This window comes from Tenrec ecaudatus, chromosome 10 (assembly GCF_050624435.1).
Source record: "Tenrec ecaudatus isolate mTenEca1 chromosome 10, mTenEca1.hap1, whole genome shotgun sequence".
Lineage (NCBI taxonomy): Eukaryota > Metazoa > Chordata > Mammalia > Afrosoricida > Tenrecidae > Tenrec > Tenrec ecaudatus.
In genome coordinates this window covers 54,482,640-54,502,608 of record NC_134539.1, presented here as the reverse complement: position 1 = coordinate 54,502,608, position 19,969 = coordinate 54,482,640, and the positions used below count along the sequence as shown (strand labels likewise).

General features: G+C 50.5%; 1 protein-coding gene across 8 annotated transcripts in view; it reads left to right on the top strand.

Annotated features, from left to right (window-relative positions):
- The first annotated feature begins 6,698 nt into the window (after positions 1 to 6,698).
- ASTN2 (astrotactin 2) overlaps positions 6,699 to 19,969 on the top strand; it is a 1,111,474-nt gene continuing 1,098,203 nt past the window's right edge. For 2 of the 8 annotated variants that reach the window (XM_075560396.1, XM_075560395.1), the window contains exon 1: positions 6,699 to 7,291. In XM_075560396.1, the coding sequence (XP_075416511.1) occupies positions 6,835 to 7,291 (457 nt within the window). In that variant the 5' untranslated portion in view covers positions 6,699 to 6,834. The remainder of the gene's footprint in view (positions 7,292 to 19,969) is intronic. The other 6 variants (XM_075560402.1, XM_075560397.1, XM_075560401.1 and 3 more) reach the window with 3 other exon arrangements.

The following is a 19,969-nucleotide window of genomic DNA, read 5'->3' as shown; positions in this document are numbered from 1 at the left end:
GTGGGAGGCAGTGCGAGGTATGCGCTCCAGGGGAAAAAAAGAAAATAAATTGAAGAATTGTTAAGGGAAAGAGTGAGAGAAGTACTGGGTTGAAGCCAAAATCAGTCAAACAGATGCAAGTGTGAATGAAGAAAGACAACGGTGATTAAAACACTCTTTCGTTTTTCACGAAAGAGAAGTTAGAGACAATGGTGGAAGCTTGCTAGTGGAAACGTTCCGGAAAGGGTACTGGCAAGTGAAGAGATAAAAGCAGAGAGACAGAGAGGTCGCAAATGGACCAGCTAACTCGACATTCGGAGATGGAAATAAGCAACGCTCTCAGAGCCTGCGGTGCGCCAGACAGTACTGGATGCTTTCTCTTCAACCAACCGGCTCATGAAACGTTCTCATCACTCCCACTTACTGGTAAGCAGTGGAGGCTCAGAGAGGTTAAGAGTCTTATGAAAAATATCTCTGACCCACTGCTCTTGAGTCAATTCTGACTCACAGTGACCTTTCAGAGACTGTAAATCTCTATGGGAGCAGAAAGCTTCATCTCTCTCCCTTGGAAGGACGGGTGGGATTGAACTGCAGTGAGCAGCCCAACACAGTGAGCAGCCCTGTAACATCATGTAATGAGTGGTAAGGAGTCCCTGGGTCTTTCAGCAATTGAGTGGTTCTGACCCACCCCCAGAGGACATTAGAAAGACAGGCCTATGCTTCGTGTTCTGTTTTCAAACACTCCCAGCCTTGAAACCCTTATAGAGCAGTGCTCCTCTGCACACACACAGACACGATGAGTCAGAAGCTACTCAACAGTGACTAACAAAAACAATAAATGGTAGGGGGTTGGGGGGGAGGGCAGGGATTGTGAACCTACATCACCAGAAAAGCTTACTTACTGAGTCAAAGGAAAAGATAGCAATGATAGATTTATTTGCAGCTATCTATTTTTGATTTCTCAAAAATAAAAGAGAAGGCTTCAAAATTGACCTTAAGCTTGTAATTACTCCCAGACCAGCCTGGGTCAATATGCCCATGGGTTGGCCGAGCAAAGGCAAAGAGACAGTAACAGAAAGCGTCTGGCGGAAGGTGGTTGAAGGGAAGGAAAGAAAACAGGATGTGCTGGGTGATGGATGGAGTTGCCGTGCTGCAGGGCGAACGGCAGGATTAACAGGACGACATGAGTTACCGAGAAGGCCATGATTGGAGTGCAAGGAAACAAATGGTGGAGATTCATGAGTGCGAAGAGGATTGATGAAAGATGGAGCTCAGATCGAGCCGAGATGAAGCAAGAGAAAGCACTTTCTTTTCCTGGACTGGAGTTTATTTGTGTTTATAGAGATCATCTTGAGTCTTAGAGTAGAAGGATTTTGCAAAAAGACACTTGAATCAGGGGATGCTGGAGAACAGAGGTAGGGAAAGAGCGGGGAGGGTGGAAAGGAAGAAGACAAAGGGGGAAGGAGACACACCGGTTATAGAAAGTATCAGTTTCCTAAAAATGCCATCTGTGCTGTATTCCCTGCGTTAGTCTCACCAGAGTCCAGCATTGTGCCTGGGTCAGACTGAAATGAACATGCGATCATCAGTGACCAAATATTTTGTGTCAACTCAGTACCAGTTACTGGACTAGCTTGTGCGTGCAGAGGGCTAAGACCCAAGTGGGCATTGATATCTTGAAGCTTACAGTCCAGTGGGGAAGACGCATATCAAGCCAATACATCAACACCCAACACCCGCAAACTCACTACCATCGAGGTTCATATCAAAACTACAGGACAGCATAGTACCATCCCTGTGAGTTGCCGAGACTGTAACTCTTTAGGGAGAAGAAAGCCCTGTCTTTCTCCTGCGAAGCGGCTGATGGTTTCAAACTGCTGACCTTGCTACCAGGTTCCTAACACATCAATTGATAATCAAATATTAAAATATGGAACGAATATAAAAATACAAGAAGATATGAAAAGGCATAATGGGGACGATCAAGAGCGGCTACTAGTTAAGAGCTCCTGGCCCAAAGGTTAAGTGTTAGGTTGCTAAGTGAAAGGTCGGTGTTTTCAACCCATCTAGTAGCTCTGCAGGACAAGGACCGGGCGGTCTGCTGCCATCGAAACTCCAGCTTGGAGAGCCTTGTGCGGTCTTTCTAGTCTGTTATGTGGCATCACTTGAGTCAAAAAATGACCCAAGGCATCCAATGACAATGAGCTAGGCAAGTCATCTCAGGGAAAATGCTTTATTGGTTATTAGCTAAGCCCTCTGGGGATTTCCATGATGGGGCAACTCCATGACTGTGAATGACAATAACAGAAACGTAAAAGGTAGCCAGGCAAAGGCTGAAGGGAGACCTCTCTGGACAAGAGTTTAACACATTGCAGGGGCCGAGAAGAGAGCAGTGTGGGCAGGACAGAGTGGAGGTAGAACGCTAGGAACCCAGTGATGTGCAGCTGGACACTCTCACGGGGATCAAATTAGCATTGTGCTCCTGCTTAGTAAAGAAGGGGGGAGGGCAGCAAAATAGAGGAATGTCCTTGAAGAGATGGATTGGCACGGTGCCTGCCAAAATGGACCCAAGTGTAAGAATAATTATGAGGATGGTGTAGGACTGGGTGGTGTTTGGTTCTTGTCTACATATGATACCTGACAACAACAACAATGGAGATTAGGTGAGGTCATACATATGAAAATGTGCAACACACACACACACACACACACACACACATGAGAAGCTACCGTGTGCTAGATATTGTTATATTCATGCTCTCATTTAATTCCCATCAGGATGCTGAAACGTGGGTCGCACTTTCCCCATTTTACAAACGATGAACAAAAACATCTCATGAGAACACTGTTAATTGATTTGTCCTAGTAGATAAATAGCAAAGCTGATATCTAAACCAATATCTGGCTGCCTCCCTAGCCCCTGCTTTTCTGACAACTCCAAGCTGCCTCAGCCAGGGGATCTGAACAGGAGGGATTTTGTAAAACAGAGTAGAATATGAAGGAGTGGGGAAATAACAGAAAGAAAAACCACTTAGATAGACAAAGCTAAAAGGTGAAACAAGAGCAGGCTTTGTTGGGAGGGCTGGAAAAAATTAGAAAGAATGAAAAGGGATTTCAGATTGGTTGAGTCGGAGCTAAGGGTCTAAGCCTCTAAGGGGTCCCTAGCAAAGATGGAATGAAATCACTAATGGCATGTGACTAAGAGAGAATGAGTGAGGGGGAAAGGGGAGGATGAGAGGGTGAAGCTCGCCACCCAACAGTGGATGGCAGGGAGGTGGAGCATTGGGTCAGATGGAGGAGGGATTGGCTGGCCAGGCAGGCACGTGTTGCACGATTGGAAATTACACAAAGTGAAGTCTCTCAACTTCCCCAAGCCTCAGCTTTCACATCTATCAAATGTGGATGGCAATTCTTATTCCAGATGTTGCAGAGGTTACGTACTAAAACAGCGGTAACCATTTGTTGAGCACCTACTATGCATCGCCTAGTTATTTCTGAGGCTGCACGAGTTCGGTAAGACACGAGTTGTTTTTGGCATTTCCTGTTACGCCGTATAAAGTTTGGAAGCCACAGTGTATGTGTTCAGAAATAGGAGTTATTTTTCTGTGCTTATTCCAGATTTGACAATGCCTTCTAGATAGAGTTGAAACTTCTCAAAATGAACATCAAATTCCTTGCTGCCCTTTCCCGCCTTGTCTTCAGTCACCCCCTCTCCTCCTCACTGAAGTTCCTCTATAAGCTGTGCCCTCCCTGACCCCCATTTGTTTCCACAGTCTGCACTCTCCACTTGTGCCTGCAGGTAGGAGTCTTAGTTGCAAGTAACAGAAAGATCCAACTCTGGCTAATTTCGGCAGAAGCAGAATTCATTACGAGGATACCAGATTGCTGAGCCTCTCCAGGAGGGCACAGGATCTAGGCATCCAGTCCATGACATCAAGAGCATCACTTCAAACCACAGCTCAGACCTGGGCTGGTGCAAATGTTTCTGCAGCTGCAGCCAGGCATACGTTAACAGGACACTTCACACATTGACACCAATGATGCTGGGCTTTGGGCACTGACGGACACGAGTGCCATTTCCAGCAGTGGCCCCAACCATTGCCACATTGGTCCCCAAATGAATTCTTCCTCATTCAAGCTTCTTTTCCTTGCACCCGGAGTGAGGGAATCCCACTGGTGAACTCTGAGCTATGTGCCCACGTCTTAGTGGCATGCTGGAGCCGGAAAAAGTATCTTTGAAGCTTAACCTGCTCTTGGTGGGAGGTAGCGCATTCTCTGAGGCAGAAAAGGGATTGCGCTGCTGATTTTGCAAAAAATGCCAACCGCCTTCTAGAACCTGCAGTGCCTGCCCCCATGCTACTAGGCTGCTATGGCTCAACTCCATACCACCTCCCCGGAGAAGCTTGCTTTGATTTCTCCAAGCACCGTTCTCAAACGCCACATCAGGAAACACATGTCTGCCTGCCTGCTTGGTGCCTGAGATATTTCTGTGCACATCTCACCTCGCTCACATCAGTATAAACTTTCCGAGGCCAGGAGCCGTGTTTAATCCATCTAGGCCTCCCCATATCGTTGCCGGTCGGAGCCCAGATATTCGGTGGCGAGTGAATGAATGAAAGTGTTGGTCTCATTTGACAAGCCTTTGTACCAGAGGTCCATGAAGGACTTGCACAGACTCTGCCTTACATAAGGGAACCCTTTTTTCCTGGCGTGCACTTCTATAAATGGAGTATGTCAGCATATCTGAAGAAAGGGGCATAGAAAATCAGAAAGCCCCAATGCAGAGGATAGTGGTGGATTGTAAGGGTACAAAGGAGAGACTAAGGGAGGCGGGGTGACATATTTCTGAGGAGTCTGTGTGGAGCAGGCATCAGAGAGGCAAGAGATGGTTTAGCATCGGACGACTTGAAAGCCCAACTTCCCCCCCCCCACCCCACACCCTTGAATTCACAGATGAGTAAACTGAGGAAATGGAGCCAGGAGTTTAACTATGCAAATCTCACCACGGAAACAAACCCAACTTCTCTAGTGCAGATGCGCTGGTCGAGGCATCTTTGCAGGTAGAGTTTGCCAAGGTCACCAAGGACAGTGTAATTTAATGGAAACTGCCAAGGCTTCAGAGCTTGGAGTTCAAATCTCAGCATGGCCACTCATTCGCTGTGTGACCTTGGAAAGTCCTTTTTATCTCCCTAACCTCAAGTGTTCAGTGTTTTCATCTGGCAAATGGGAGTTGAGATACGAGCCTCCCTGGATTGTGGTCATGTATTAAAGATAACATGTGCATGTCTAGTTTTGTTTCATGAACACGGGGGAATGTTTCATGAACAAAAAAAGGTCAAGGTCAAAACCAGGGCATGCCTTTTGGCTTCTCTTCAGTCTTCTCCTCCTCCCTCCCCCCTTTAGCCAAAGAGTAATGACAGTGTGGAGGGTGTGGATGGGAGGAAGGTGGTTCAAGGGAAGGGTTAAAGATAGAAAGGAGAAAGAAGACACCAGGCAGAAGGGCCCAGAAGAGAGCTGCTAATGCAGAGACATCGCACAAAAGGCTCATAGCCGGGAGATGGGAAATGGCTCACAAATTATGGGGAAGGAACATTTATAAGATTAAAGTCAAGATGAGGAAGAAGGAAATGCATGGAGAGATGAAAGAGAGAACCGGGAGAGGAAACATAAAGGGAAGCAGGGTCCTGAGCAGGCGGGACAGCAAGCATGGGATGATGCCCAAAGAGGTGACCCTTTCTTGTGGGCTCTGAGGAACAGGTCAAAGAGAGAATGAGTCCAAGGCGAGAGGTCAAGGCAGGGGCTTCTGAGGACCAGAGATTTGGGGCTCTGCTTGAATCTAGGGGAAAGAAAGTCTGGTAGTGCAGGATTGGTGAGGAGACTCCTCCTCTGGGCATGGGGCGGGGGCATAAGACATAGGGGTACAGAAAGGATTATAGGCAGACTGTGGGCCTTTGTCTTTACTCCTATCAGGAATTTCACACTGAGAGCAGAGCAGCCAAGTAGGGCAACTCTGAACTGGGAGGCTAAACAGCAGCAAGGTGGACTAGGAATAGCCAGGTTGGATTGTGCGGTTGTCCAGGTAGAGGGTGGAGTTGGGCACCCCTCTGTCCCTTAGCAGTAGGTGCAACTAAGGAAGCCAGGATGGAGGGAAGAAGTAGGGTATGGACAGCGATGGAAGGAATTCATGCTTTGTGGCCAAAGGGTTGGGGAGGAGACTGGCGCACAGGCCTTATATATCAGGGATTCCAAAACAGGTTGGAGAATGGATGGAACAGGACTTGTTCTTGGGCCTGAGGGGAAACAAGTTAAGTCTTGGCCTCCTTAGAGCCCCCTACCACCCAGAAGCCAAGGCTTCCTGCCAGGCCAAGCTAAGGCATGCCCCCCAGGTGCAGCCTCTGGGCTGAGCCAGGGGTGGGGGACCTTGAGCCGGAAGAGGTGAAGGCATGCTTAGGCAGGGAGAGCCAAGAAGGTTCCCCAAGTCTTAGACGTTTAGGGTAGGGTGACATGGCTGAAGAACGTTTAGGGGTGGCGGTGGGGGATCCTGGGAAAGAGGAGGGGGCGTCTGGGATTCGCAAGAGACCGGGCGGAGCCTCGAGAACATCCAGGTCTGTGCGGAGAGCCGAGGAAGGGGGCCAGGCGGCGGGGCCCGGGAGGCGGTGCGGGGGGGCGGTCCAGGGCCGATCGGGAGGCGGAGCCGGGAGCTGGGGGCTGCTGGCGAGCGGCTCTCTCGGCTCCTTCGCTCCGGCATCCCCGCTCGCTTCGCCGTCAGCCGGCGCCGCCGCTGCCTCCTCGTCTGCCTTCTCCTCCTCCGCCGCCGCCGCCGTCGCCGGCCGCAGCACCGCAGCCCCTCCCGCCATGGCCGCCGCCGGCGCCCGGCGTAGCCCCGGCTCGGGGCTCCGGGGGCGGCCGAGGCTCAGCTTCCACCCGGCGCCGCCGCCACCGCCACTACTGCTGCTGTTCCTGCTCCTGCCGCCGCCGCTCTTGGCCGGCGCCACCGCCGCCGCGGCCGCCGCCTCCCGGGAGCCGGACAGCCCGTGCAGGCTTAAGACTGTCACGGTGTCCACGTTGCCCGCCCTGCGGGACAGCGACATCGGCTGGAGCGGCGCCCGCGCCGGGGCCGGGGCTGGGACCGCGGCCGGAGCCGCCGCCGCCGCCGCGGCCGCTGCTGCCGCCGCCGCGTCCCCGGGCTCGGCCGGCTCAGCGGGCACCGCCGCCGAGTCGCGCCTCCTGCTCTTTGTGCGTAACGAGCTGCCTGGGCGCATCGCGGTGCAGGACGACCTGGACAACACGGAGCTGCCCTTCTTCACCCTCGGTCAGTCCCGGCGCCGGCACGGCACGGCACACGCGGGGTCCCACGGAGCCGTGCGCTCGCGAGGGAGACCTGGCGGGTGGGGAGCACCCTGGGGTCCCGGCCCTCGCTACACTGAGCAAGGTTGGGAGAGGGCGGCCGAGGGGCTCCGGGCGCACAGGTGGTTGGAGAGGCAGGTGGGGCGAGGACGGAGAGCGCCCGGCGGGCGCCAGGGAGTGTGACCCCCCTCCCGCGGTGGGGAGCTATTACCAGGACTTTGTGTCTCCGTGGAAGCTGAGCGCAGGCATGGCCCACCCCGCACGAAGGGGCTGGGAGCTATCCCCAGTTCTGGGTCCCTGCGCCCATTGCTCCATCAGCCATGGTCCTAGGCTACCGGCGGTGACCGCCCCCACAACCCCACCTCTGAGTGTTGTGGCTGCCTTGGCCCATAGAATAGCCGCAAAGTAGTTCCAGGTAGAAGTAGCCGGCCCCCGAAAGCGCTTGTTTGTGCTTGGGCTGTGTGACCTTGGGCAAGTCGCTGCCAGTCTCTGGGCGTCAGCGTTGGCTATCTGTGAAATGGGGCTGGGGGAGATCGACTGATTTCGGAGGACTGGAGCTCTGCGCCCAAGGCTCCACTTTTAGATTCTCCCAGGTCCTTCTTGCCCTTGTTTGCTTTGTTACCCGTCTTCGCCCGCTCACCTGGGCTCATAATAGTAATAATAACTTAAAGACCAGCCGAAGGAAGAGAAGAGGAGAAAGGTGCAGGTGGGGTGGATACGGGGAGGGGGCACCAACAGAAAAGTTAATCTGAAAGTTCGCGAGCAGCTTGCTGCCTGCTGGTTCCCGGCGCGAATCCCGGAGGAGTCGGCCCTTGCGTGGAGCTGTGGGAAGCGCGGCTGATTTCCCACTCGGGTAATTGATAGCTTAATTATCTCCGAGAGCGTTTACAAAAATGTTGTTCCCCCTTAGCTCTGGCGCGCGCTGCTCTCTCGCTCGCGGTCCCCTCCCCTCGGGGGCGCGGGGCACGATTGGCTGCCAGAGTCTGGCCAACAGCAGCGCCGGGCTCGCTGGGAGACTCCGGAGCTCTTCGAGGGACCCGGCTGGCACATCGCGGGGGTGGGAACGGCCCTTCGCAGTCAGCGCCTTCCAGATGCTGACCGGGACCGCCCAGGTTAACTCCTTGCTTACTAGACTCCAGAACGGGAACCCAATATTTAGCATTTTTACGACCTCTCCTCCCTTCTAGCCTCCGTTCTTGCTGGCAACCTCTGGGGTTTAAGCAAGTGCCCCTGGTTTGCTCTTGCAGGTGGAGCCTGAGCCTGGGGATTGCTGGCCCCTAGGCTCTCCCCAGCTGGCTGGAATCTGGGCCAGATGGGCTTTGGAGGGCGAGGCGGCAGAGTGCCTGGCTGCTTCTCCGAGGACTTTCCGCCACGGCGGCGGCGCTTCTGGGGAACTACGTGCCCACAAATACACATGCACACACTCAAGCATACACACGCACGCACACACTCAGGCTAATGCGCGCACGCGCACACACAAATACACACAACAACAACAACCCTCCCCATGTGCTCCTGTGGGCTAACCATTTCCAAGGAATGGGATGATGGGACTGGGGCTCTTTAGGGAGCTAACCTGGAGTTCAGGACCTATCCCTGCTGTCTCCAGGGACTGAAACACAGGTGGTCTCTATTAACAGCTCCAATCCCATCCTTATTCACCCACCCTCCCTGCCTTCTTATTTCAGGGCACTCAGAGATCCGGGCTCAGAGGTCCCATAAATGGCCCTTGCAATGATGGCTACAGGCACTGTGTGTTATGACTGGGGAGGGAATGCCCAAGAGCATCCCAGTACCCCCAGCTGGGGTAGACTCAGTCCACCAGTTGTAAGGGTTCTCCCCACCCTGCCATACCCCCAAATTCCCGGGACCAGTAATGCCTGCCTTCCTAAATTTTGCTTCTCGGGAGACACTAGGTTCCTGGGAGACAGGGCAGGTTGAGTGTTGAGCTGGAAGTCTTGAATCCCCCACTGGGAACCTTCCTTTCTGCCTTCTCTGACCCACACAGCCCACAGCTGCTAAGCCTACCCCCTGGGGACTGCCTGCCTTTGAGTTGTGAGATGCTGACCTCTTGGGGGAACAGTGAGCGCTTTGGGTGCCCTGTCTTCTCCCCAGGAAGCCCTGGACTGACAGCCCAAGGCACTCCCGCTAGGATTTGGCTAGCGAGGCAGTTGCCAGATGGCTGGGTATAGCAGGAGCTGTGTAGGGAGATGTGGGCTTTCTATTTGTGTTGGTCTTCCACTGTTTGCATGTAAACACGGAGTGCACAATGAGCTCTGGGAGGGCCAGGCTGGCTGCAAATGAGGGTGGGGGGTGCAGGAGAAACCCTTAATGGCTCTCTTTCCCAGGGCCCCTGGGCAGCCCCATCCCCCACCAGACCTTCTAAATATGCTCACCTGCCATTTGTCTCCTAGCACTTGTCTCCGGCAGGGTGGATGAGCTTTCAAGCACAGCTTGTAGGTTCAGGGGATTTGGAGAAGAAAAGCCAGGCTAAGTCAGTAGAGGCCAACCCCACCAGTAAAGGGGCATGTGGAGCCACCGCTAGGGGGTGATGGTGTCTGCCAAAGCCCTGGCCATGGCCATGGCGGCATTTGGAGGCTCTGGAGCTAATGGCAGTAAAATGTCTCCTAGCATGAGAGGGAGCAAATTAAATAATAAAAGGCAGGGCTCCTATTTTATTCTAAGCCCTACCAGGGGACTGCAAGGTAGTTTTTCACATACCGACCATCCTCATCCCTATCCAGCTACCTGGCCCTGCCTTCCCTCCCTTTGGTCTTCCCTGTTTGAGTTTATCCATTCTGCTATTGGAATACCCAGACGAAAAAGACTTCTTCTTGTCCCTCCATCTAATATTTCGCCTCCCTTTGTCGAGTTACAGCTTTCTCTATATAAATGGAAGTTTCCTCCAGAGATGATAGCTCTGCTAATTTTTGGTATCCGGGCCTCTTTAGAATCTGATTATAAGTCAATGACATTGACAAAGTGAATTTCCCTGAAAGTGATCAAGGAATAGCAAATAGTTACTGCATTTTTAATGCACCGCTAAGAGCTTTACTCTGGCTTTTTATTATTTAATGTCCATAAAAATATATGGAGCGGGCACTCCAGTTATTCCCATTTTACAGATTCGGAAGCATTCTCGGATAGGTCACGTGCCTAGTCCAGAGTCACATGGTGAGTAGATGGCAAAGCTTGAATGAGAATGTCAGTCTCCCGACACCCCCATTTGTGGTCATTGCTACAGTGACATCCAAAGTCAAAGAGGCCTTGAGATGATGGTTCTGTGCTTGCATGGCCCGGATCTAGGTCCTCTGAGAAGACACAGAAATCACCAACACACCAAGAACCCCCCTTCAAAGGCATGCCAGCGGCCTCGGCAAGCATTTGAAATGGAGACCTGAGATAAATGACCCCGATGACCCTGCCGGCGCCAAGTTCCATAACTCATGGAATGGCAGAGGGAAGTCTACCTAAGGATGCTATGACTCCAAGGGGAACCGAGATCTCCAAAGACTTCTCAGAGATCAGGAAAGACTTCCTGGACAGGACCGAACCCAAACTAGGCCTCTGAAGGACAGGCTACTTTTTAAGCCACAAAGAGAAGGGAAGTCAGATGCTGCAAGGCAGCTTGGCTGCTTGGGAACTTATTGTTGGTTTAGCGGTTGGAAAGCTCAGTCCTGGCTCACTGTGACCTTGAACAAGTCAACTCTTCAAGCTTCGATTCTTTGTGCTGCAATATGAGTGGGTAGATGAGCCCCAAAATAATCCCTGGGTGTAAAGAATCGATGACCTTGCAGTGCCCTGACCTGCTCCGTGACTCTGACTAGCTCCTCTTGCTTCTCCCTGTCTGTTTCCCTTGCCTGTGACATGGGGGTGTGGGGAAGAACTGATTGAAAAGAAAGGATTTGCATAGGAGCAAATGGCAGCGCAGGGTTTCTGAGGTGAACCTGCGTGTGTCACTCAGTCCCCACTTACCCCCCAGGCAGCCCTGGAGTTGCATGGCGTGTGACTTTAGTTTTCACGCCCACAGGTAGGAAATGCCACCCTGGCTTCAGCCCCATCCATGCTTGCCAGTAGCCTACCTGTTGACCACCAGCCTTGGTTCAGCAAAAGAAAGGGAAACAGAGGCAACATGGAGTAAGCACTCCTTGTCTGTCAGTGTCTTTGTGAATTCCTTGTCATGTAAATCAGGCAGGGAAGGCCTGTGTGCTCTGGGTTTGCGGGAGGGAACATGCAGGTGAAGCCATTTAGTAGTGTGTCTTTAAATGCACTCACAGGACCAAAAGGTCAGCTGTCTGTCGGAAGCTGAGTGGCCTGGGTGGGAGAGACAGCCACCCTCTGAGAAGCCAAGTTGGTGGATTCAACACCAAATCCCAAACCAAATCCATTGCCAGTGAGTACGTGCATACTCCGAGTGACCTTCCAGAGCAGAGGAGAACTGTCTGATTGGAGTTCCATGGCTGTAATCTCTATGGAAGCAGACTGCCACATCTTTCTCCCATGGGATGACTGACTGGTGGGATCGAACCACTGACCATCCTTTTGGCTAGCAGACAAGTGCTTTAGCAATGGGTTCCTCTGATTCAACACCCAACCAAAGCCAAGCCCGCCGCCTTCTGGTTAATCAACCACAAAGCAACAACCCCATAGAACAGACTAGAACGGACCCCATCGGGCTTCCAAGGCTGCAGGATGGCCACCTCCTTCTCTTGTAGTCACTGGCGGGTTCAAAATACCATCTTCCTGGTTAGCAATGGAGTGCCACCAAGCCTCCTGGATTCACCATCAACTACCAACAACCCAAACTACTGCCATCCAATGATGAGCATAGCTGGTGTCTTTGCTTGACACTGAGACTCGGAATAGGGAGAGAAGATTTCAGAAACCCATAAACAAAAACATGTAAACACTCACCATGATCTTTCTTAAGTTCCTATCAGATCCCTGTATAATAGACAGTGTGCTACAACATGACACTGCATTCAGAGACGGTGCATCGTGTAAATCTATCTCTTATTCTTTTGATAACTTGTAGGATTTGTTTTTGCTTTGATTGGAAGTGCTTTGCAGAACTCATACTTTGAAATGACACACTCTCCCCAGGCTTTGAAGAGTGGAGATTGATCCATATAAACCCAACTTTTCATGTAAAAAATTAGAAGGGACCAAAGTGTCCAATTTCTCCTGCCAGCAGTGTGAGGAAACTACATACTGCCTCCAACTCATATTGACCCTATAGGGCAGTAAGGACTTTCTACTGAAGAAAGCCTTGTATTTCTCCTGAGGAGCAACTGGTGGGTTCAAGTTGCTGACCTTGAAGTTAGCAGCCCAGCATCACACTATTTTAGCAAGGTTCCTCTGTTCAACTCTCACACACAGGCTGCCACTGAGCTGATGTCCACTCCTAGAGACCCAGTAGCACGGGATAGTACTGCCCCTGTGCATTCCTGATGGGAGGAGAAAGCCTCATCTTTCTCCTGTGGAGTTGCTGGCAGTTTTGAACGGCTTCCCTTGAGGTGCAATACAGAGTCCTTCAAATACAGATACAAATGGATACCCAGGAAAGAAGTGTGGAGGATCGAAGGACCGGGGACCAGGTTGGAAGGGTTGCTGAAGCAAGGGAGGGAGTTGCACTTCCAGGAAGGGCTAGGAGAGCTTCCTTCACATGTCCACGTGAAACAAGGAGCCTCTGGTCTAGTTCTAAGGCATGCTCAAAGGGTGCAAGCGCCAGGAGTCCCGCTCCCTGGATGTGTCCCATGGAGCTGTCTAACAACTAAATGTGTTGTTGACTCTTTTTTTTTTTTTTAACAATTTATTGGGGCTCATACAATTCTTTTCACAGTTCATACATATACATACATCAGTTGTATAAAGCACATCTGTACAGTCTTTGCCCTAATCATTTTTTTCTCTTTTCTTCTTTTACATTTTATTAGGGACTCATACAACTCTTACCACAATCCATACAAAAACATACATCAATTGTATAAAGCACATCCATACATTCCCTGCCCCAATCATTCTCAAGGCATTTGCTCTCCACTTAAGCCCCTTGCATCAGGTCCTCTTTTTTTTCTCCCCATTCCCCCCTCCCTCATATGCCCTTGGTAATTTATACATCGTTGTTTTGTCATATCTTGCCCTATCCGGAGTCTCCCTTCCCCCCTTCTCTGCTGTCCCTCTCCCAAGGAAGAGGTCACATGTGGATCCTTGTAATCAGTTCCCCCTTTCCAACCCACTCACCCTCCACTTGTTGTTGACTCTTAATAGAGGTCTGAGCCTCATCAGAGGGAGCATTTAAGCAGACTAGAGCCTGAGTTACCCATAGGGGTCTATAGGACAGGGTAGAACTCCCGTTGTGGGTTTCTGAGACGATGACTCTTTACAGGAATAGAAAGCCTATCTCTCTCCCTTGGAATGGCTGGTGGTTTCGAAATGCTGACCGTGCATTTTCAGCCCCAAATGTAGCCCTTTATGCCACCAGGGCTCCTTTGGAGAAAGGGCGCCTGGCCACATGCAGTTGTTTGCTACATCTTTTCCTTGGCTTTCAGGGCAAAGGATGTTCATCAATTCAATACCAGCATTCTTACTTGTATGAGAGAGAAACGTCAACATGAAGAAAATGGAAAATTTGTGCTATAAATAGTTTGGGGGGTTAGGGTCCTTCCCACTAAATGAAGCAGCTGAGCAGTGCACAACCTTCAAGGTCCCACCCATCTGCGATGGTCGCTGTTTCTGGGACATGGTAGGGAAGAGGGCTGGCAGGGGTCATTACTCTGAGCCTTCTGCCCTATCCCATCCCCTACCTGCGCTGTTCCTCTTTCTTTGGAGCTCAAATAGAACGAAACGTACTTACTTCCCACCCAGGGCACAGAGACATGTGCGGTCTGCCCTCAAAAAGCACTCTGTTGTTAAGAGTAATGGAGTAGGCAGAGAGAATTCATTCTGCCCTTTTCTCTTGTCAGCCAGAGGATTCCTGCTCACGCTCACACTCACTGGGACGCAGAGAGACTCTATGGGGCAGAATCATGTTCAGAGCGACGCTGTAGGACAGAGGAACTGCCCCTGTGCGTTTCCAAGGCTGTCACTTTTTACAGGAGTAGAACGCCACCTCTTCTCCCAAGAAGCGCTTTTTGGTTTCCGATTGCTGACCTTGGGGTTAGCAGCTCAACACGGAACCCAGTATGCCAGCAGGATGTCCTTACACAGGGTTTCCAAACCTGTACATTTTTTGAAGTCTCATTTTCCTCACTCAGAGTAGCTGGTGGCTTTGAACTGGAATGCTTACGCCATGCGCCATCAGCACGCCTTGGTCTCTGCTGTTCGAGGGCCTCAATTGGTTGAATGCCGGTCGGAGTTGCTGTCTGTGTAGGCAGCAAGGTCAGCTGAGGCAGCACGGCCCAGAGAGTTTTGGAGCCCCGCAGAGCTTGAACATCTTCCTGAACCGGGGCCCTCCAGTGACAAGCTCATTCTGTAGTCTTAATTTTCCAGCACGATTTGTTGTAAAGTAGGCCGAGCCTGCCTTGGGGTGGATTCTGACAGTGAGCACATTGGGATAAGGCCTGGAAGTGATGGATAAGTGATGGCTTCCGAGCACCACACACGTGTGGAGCTCATCCAGGAGCAGCCCCTCCCTTCCTGGATGGAAGCATGGAGGCCCACGCCAGGGATGGCAACCAGCCAAGGCCACACTTGAATGCAGCGGTCTTGAATTTCACCTTAACCACGACAATTTCCATCCATACTCGATTGAAACACATTTCAGTGTTTGCCACTTGAGTGGACATCAAAAAGTATACCACTCTCTCTTCCTTTCCCTTGCCAAAACAAACAAAAATACCTGAAACCACAACAAAATCAACCTAAGAAAAATTTCCCTAGGGAAATGGAACTTGTTCTCTTTCCCAAACAGCCAGCTGACTGGCTCGGGTCCCTCCTATCAACTAGGGCTGTTGGGGTCCTGAGGGAGAAGGGCACCTCATTACCTTGCTTCTGGCAGCTTTTCTTGTGGGGGTGGGCAGAAGAATCCCGGTCTTTTCCAGGAAGAGTTTAACCTTGGGCTAGAAAGTAGAAAGATGGCTTCCTTTACAGAGCTCCTACTTCCCCAAGTTCTCACACTGACCAGCTAGTGGCAACAGAAGATTAACTATAGCAAGAGAGCTGATTTCTCTCTTTCTTCCAGTGGAGCTTACAGCATCTCTGCCCGGAAGGAAGCAGGCAGTACACCTTGGCAGCGCTCTGGAGTCTCCACTTCAGGCTCTCTCCTCCCACTGGCTTTCTCTGATGCTAATAGTTCTTTGAGACAATAGCCCCAGTGAGGACCGCCCATGTGAAAGGGGGTCAAGGGGAGTGATGCCTATACAATGGAAGATTCGGGACTGTGGCTTTCTTACTGGCCGCAGAGCTTCGAACCAGTTCAAACCATTCCGTCATGGCCCAGGATGCTGACTTGGAACACACCTGAGTTGTAAAACTGTGGGTAAAGCGGAGCAACAACTCCAATGGGAAAAATGAGGGTTAAATCCCTGCAAGGGGAATCTGAAGAAGTGAAGTGTGAGACCTTTCAGGGGGATGGCTTTACTGTGGTGCTGCGGGAGCCGCACACATTCCACGGGCGCTGTGGTCATTTCGCGTCAGAATTGACTTGATGGCAATGGGTAGGGTTTTAGCCAGAGGGAAAACCATGTCTCCATACCCGTTTTCACTGTGTCTGTGGGGATCAGGCCTCAACACTTCTCTCTGTTACGATTCCAACCATCAACTCAGTGGCGCTTCTGCCACTAGCCTTATCCTTCCCAACCCATCCTGTGCACCTGGAAAACAGGGCAATTTTGTTAAATGTTCCAATCTGATCATGACTTTCATCTTGTACCTGACTTCACTGCTTACCCCTGTTCTTAGATTACAGTGAGAGCTTATGGGGGCAGGGTGGGGGGCACACAGCATCCCTGGTCTGGCTCCTTCAGGCTCGCCCTATACTAAGACCCCTTTATTCTCATTTAAGAAGCCCTGGGGGCATTCTCTCTCCTCTCTCAAGACCGAATTCAGGCATGGCCTTCTCTCTGAAGTCTTTCCTGGGCATTGGAGTTGGACACTGCGTGCTCTCTGTTAATATGAAGACTGCTATGGTTGCATCATGGTTGTGTGCTGGGCTGCCAACTGTAAGGTCGGCAGTTTGATACCACCAGCCACTCCGTAGGAGAAAGATGAGGCTTTCCCTTCCTGGAAAGCGTTACAGTCACAGAAACTCACAGGGGCAGTTCGTCCCTGTTCTATATATAGGGTTGCTATCAGTCAGCATCGACTCAATGACAGTGAGGGTATTTTTTGTTTGTTTGTTTCTTTAAATACCACTGAAAAGGAGTGTGGTGGCACAGTGATTAAAGCATCGCTGCTACCTTCAAGTTTGGCACCTCAAACCCACCAGCTGCTCCATGGCAGGAAAATGTGGCAGTCTCCTTCTGTGAAGATTCCCTATTGTCGCCAAGTGGCTTCCAACTCATAGTGCTTCTAGGTGGGGATCCCAGACTGTCAGTTGTTAGAGGATCAACAGATGGACTTTAACTGCCAACCCTGAGGTCAGACACTCCAGCACTTAACCCACAGTGCCACCAACCCTGGAAAACTTTGAGGGTCATTTTAATTTGTCCTTTAGGGTCGCTATGAGTTAGAATCCCCTCAAAGGCAACTGGTTTGTATGGTTTGGGTTTTTGGTTGTTTTTTTGGGTTTTTTTTGCACCAATGGGATGTCCCTTTAAGAAATGTGGAGTACCTGCTATGTGCCAGGTATTTTCTTGGGAGATTAGCGTATATCAGGAAAGAAAACAGAGATCTTTGCATCCAGGGAATTTATATTTGCACGCGCGCGCGTGTGTGTGTGTATGTGTGTGTAGTGAAACGGAATCTTTAACAATACATACAATAAATAAGCAAATTAGATACAAAGTGAGAAAGTGATAAATTCTGGGGGGAAATTTTAAAAGAAATGTGGAGATGAAGAGATTATTTTTCTTTTAAAAATCATTTTATTGGGAGCTCTTACAGTTCTTTTTAAAAATTATTTTATTGGGGGCTCATACAACTCCTCACAATCCATATATACATCAGTTGTGTAAAGCACATTTGTACAATCATTGTCCTCATCATTCTCAAAACATTGGCTCTCCACCTAAGCCCCTGGCATCAGCTCCTCATATTTACTCCTCCCTCCCCCTTTCCCTCTCCCTCATGAACCCTTGATAATTTATAAATTATTATTTTGTCACATCTTACACGGTCCAACATCTCTATTCACCCACTTTTCTGTTGTCCATCCCCCAGGGAGGAGGTTATATGTAGATCCCTGTAATCGGTTCCCCCTTTCCACCCCACCTTCCCTCCACCCTTCCAGTATCACTACTCTCACCGCTGGCCTGAAAGGATCATCCACCCTGGACTCCCTGTGTTTCCAGTTTCTATCTGTACCAGTGCACATGCTCTGGTCTAGCCAGATTTGTAAGGTAGAATTGGGATCATGATAGTGGGGTGTGGTGGGGAGAGGAAGCATTTAGGAACTAGAGGAAAGTTATATGTTTCATCATTGCTATACTGCACCTGGACTGGCTCATCCCCTCCCCATGGCACTTCTGTAAGGGGATGTAAAGTTGCCTACAGATGGGCTTTGAGTCCCCACTCCTCACTCCCCCTCATTCACAATGATAAGATTATTTTGTTCTTTGATGCCTGATACCTGATCCTTTAGACTTCTCGTGATCACACAGACTGGTATGCTTCTTCCCTGTGGGCTTTGTTGCTTCTAAGCTAGATGGCCATTTCCTTACCTTCAAGCCTTTAAGACCCCAGATGCTTATCTTTTGATAGCTGGGCACCATCAGCTTTCCTCATCACATTTATTTATGGCTCTTCAGCTCTTATAACACTCCATACATCAATTGTATCAAGCACATTTATACAAATGTTGCCCTCATCATTTTCAAAACATTTTGTTTCTACTTGAACCCTTGGTATCAGCTCCTCTTTTTCCTCCCCCCCCCACTGTCGTGAACCCTTGAGAATTTATAAATTATTATTTTCGTATCTTATACCATCCACCATCTCTCTTCACCCTTGCTTCTGTTGTTTGTCCCCCTTGGGGGTTGGGAGGAAGAGGGAGATTGTTTTTATATTAAATAGGGTAGTGTGAGGGGAACACACTGAGGATTTCAGATTGGCACAGAGATGGGAAGCAGATGGAGGAATTTGCCACATTGAGCAGAATAGAATTCCCAGGAGAGCAGAGATCCAGCAAACACCCTGAGTCAGGAGCAGCCTGTGATGCTCCTGACATAGCAAGCCGTCCAGTGTGACCAGAGAGGCATGAGTGAGAGAAGGGTAGGGCTGAACGGGTCATCGTGCGCCAGAATTGACTTGATGTTCACTTGTAAGAACAGGGCTGCCGGGTTACGTTGGATTGCTCAGCCTGAATCAAGACCTGCACAACCTTTTACTCTGATTTAAATGGCAAGCCAGGCAGGCTTCAAGCAAGCGATGCCAAGCTCTGATTTATGTTGTGAATAGACTGTTGGGGAGCAATTTGGAAGCAGGGAGACCTATCTGGGGTCTCTTCCTATCGGAGACAATGGAAGCTTGCAGTAGAATGAGCAGCCCGTACTGCACTTCCTTGTGTTCTTGTTTGTCTTCTACTACTTGAGTATGAGCTTCGGAAGGACCGGGGATCTACCCAACATGCAGCCTGCTGAGGCAGAGGACTCCTTGAGCTGGGCAGCAGAGGGGAGGAGAGGAGCTGCCACCGACTGCCCTCTTGACTGGATGTTCTAACTGGTGACTGTCACCGCTGGCTATGAAAACAGCTACCGCTTATCATTATCCATTTGATCCCTGCTTCCATGTGGGTGCATATTTCATCTCATTGCCCTGACACGGAGAAGTTAATCTGGTTCATTCCATGTTACAGGTGATCACTGAGGCTCAAAGGAGTTTGGGGACATCCCACAGTCACATAACCATTGTAACAATTGAGCTGGGTCCAAACTCTGGTCCCAAAGCCTGGCTTTTTATGTCCTGCACAACACTAGGCATAACACTAGGAAATCAAGTGAGTTTCCCTGTTTCTGCCAACCTTTTACTCCTCATCTCTTCTTCATCTCATTTCTGAGAGGCAGCAGATATTTCTTGGATGGGAACTCCAGGTGTGCAAGGCTCGCAGACCCATGGGACAGATCACCTCATTTCTGTGCCAACAGGAGCTGACTCAGCGCCCTCCCAGGCCTTGTGGTCCTGCTGCTACTTGCTTGCCAAGAGAGCACTGCGCTTTGTCCCATGTCTCCTCTTGATATCCCTGCCCTACCTGACAATCAAATGCCTATCCCACCTGCCTTCATGATTTTCCTTCCTCCTCCTATCTTTTCCCTCTCACCTGCCCCCTCCCTTCTCCCTGTCCGCCCTCTCACCAGCCTTTTGCGCTTCCTCTCCTGCCCTTGCCTTTCCTTCCTCCCTAAACTTAGGGAGGGCCTGTCTGGTACTAGGGGACTGTGAGCTAGACCTGGGGTGAATTGAAATAAGCTTTCTGGAAGTTGTCAGGGCATCAGCTGTTTGACATACAGCCCCAACTCACCTATGCACATTTTCTTGTGTGGCCTCTGCT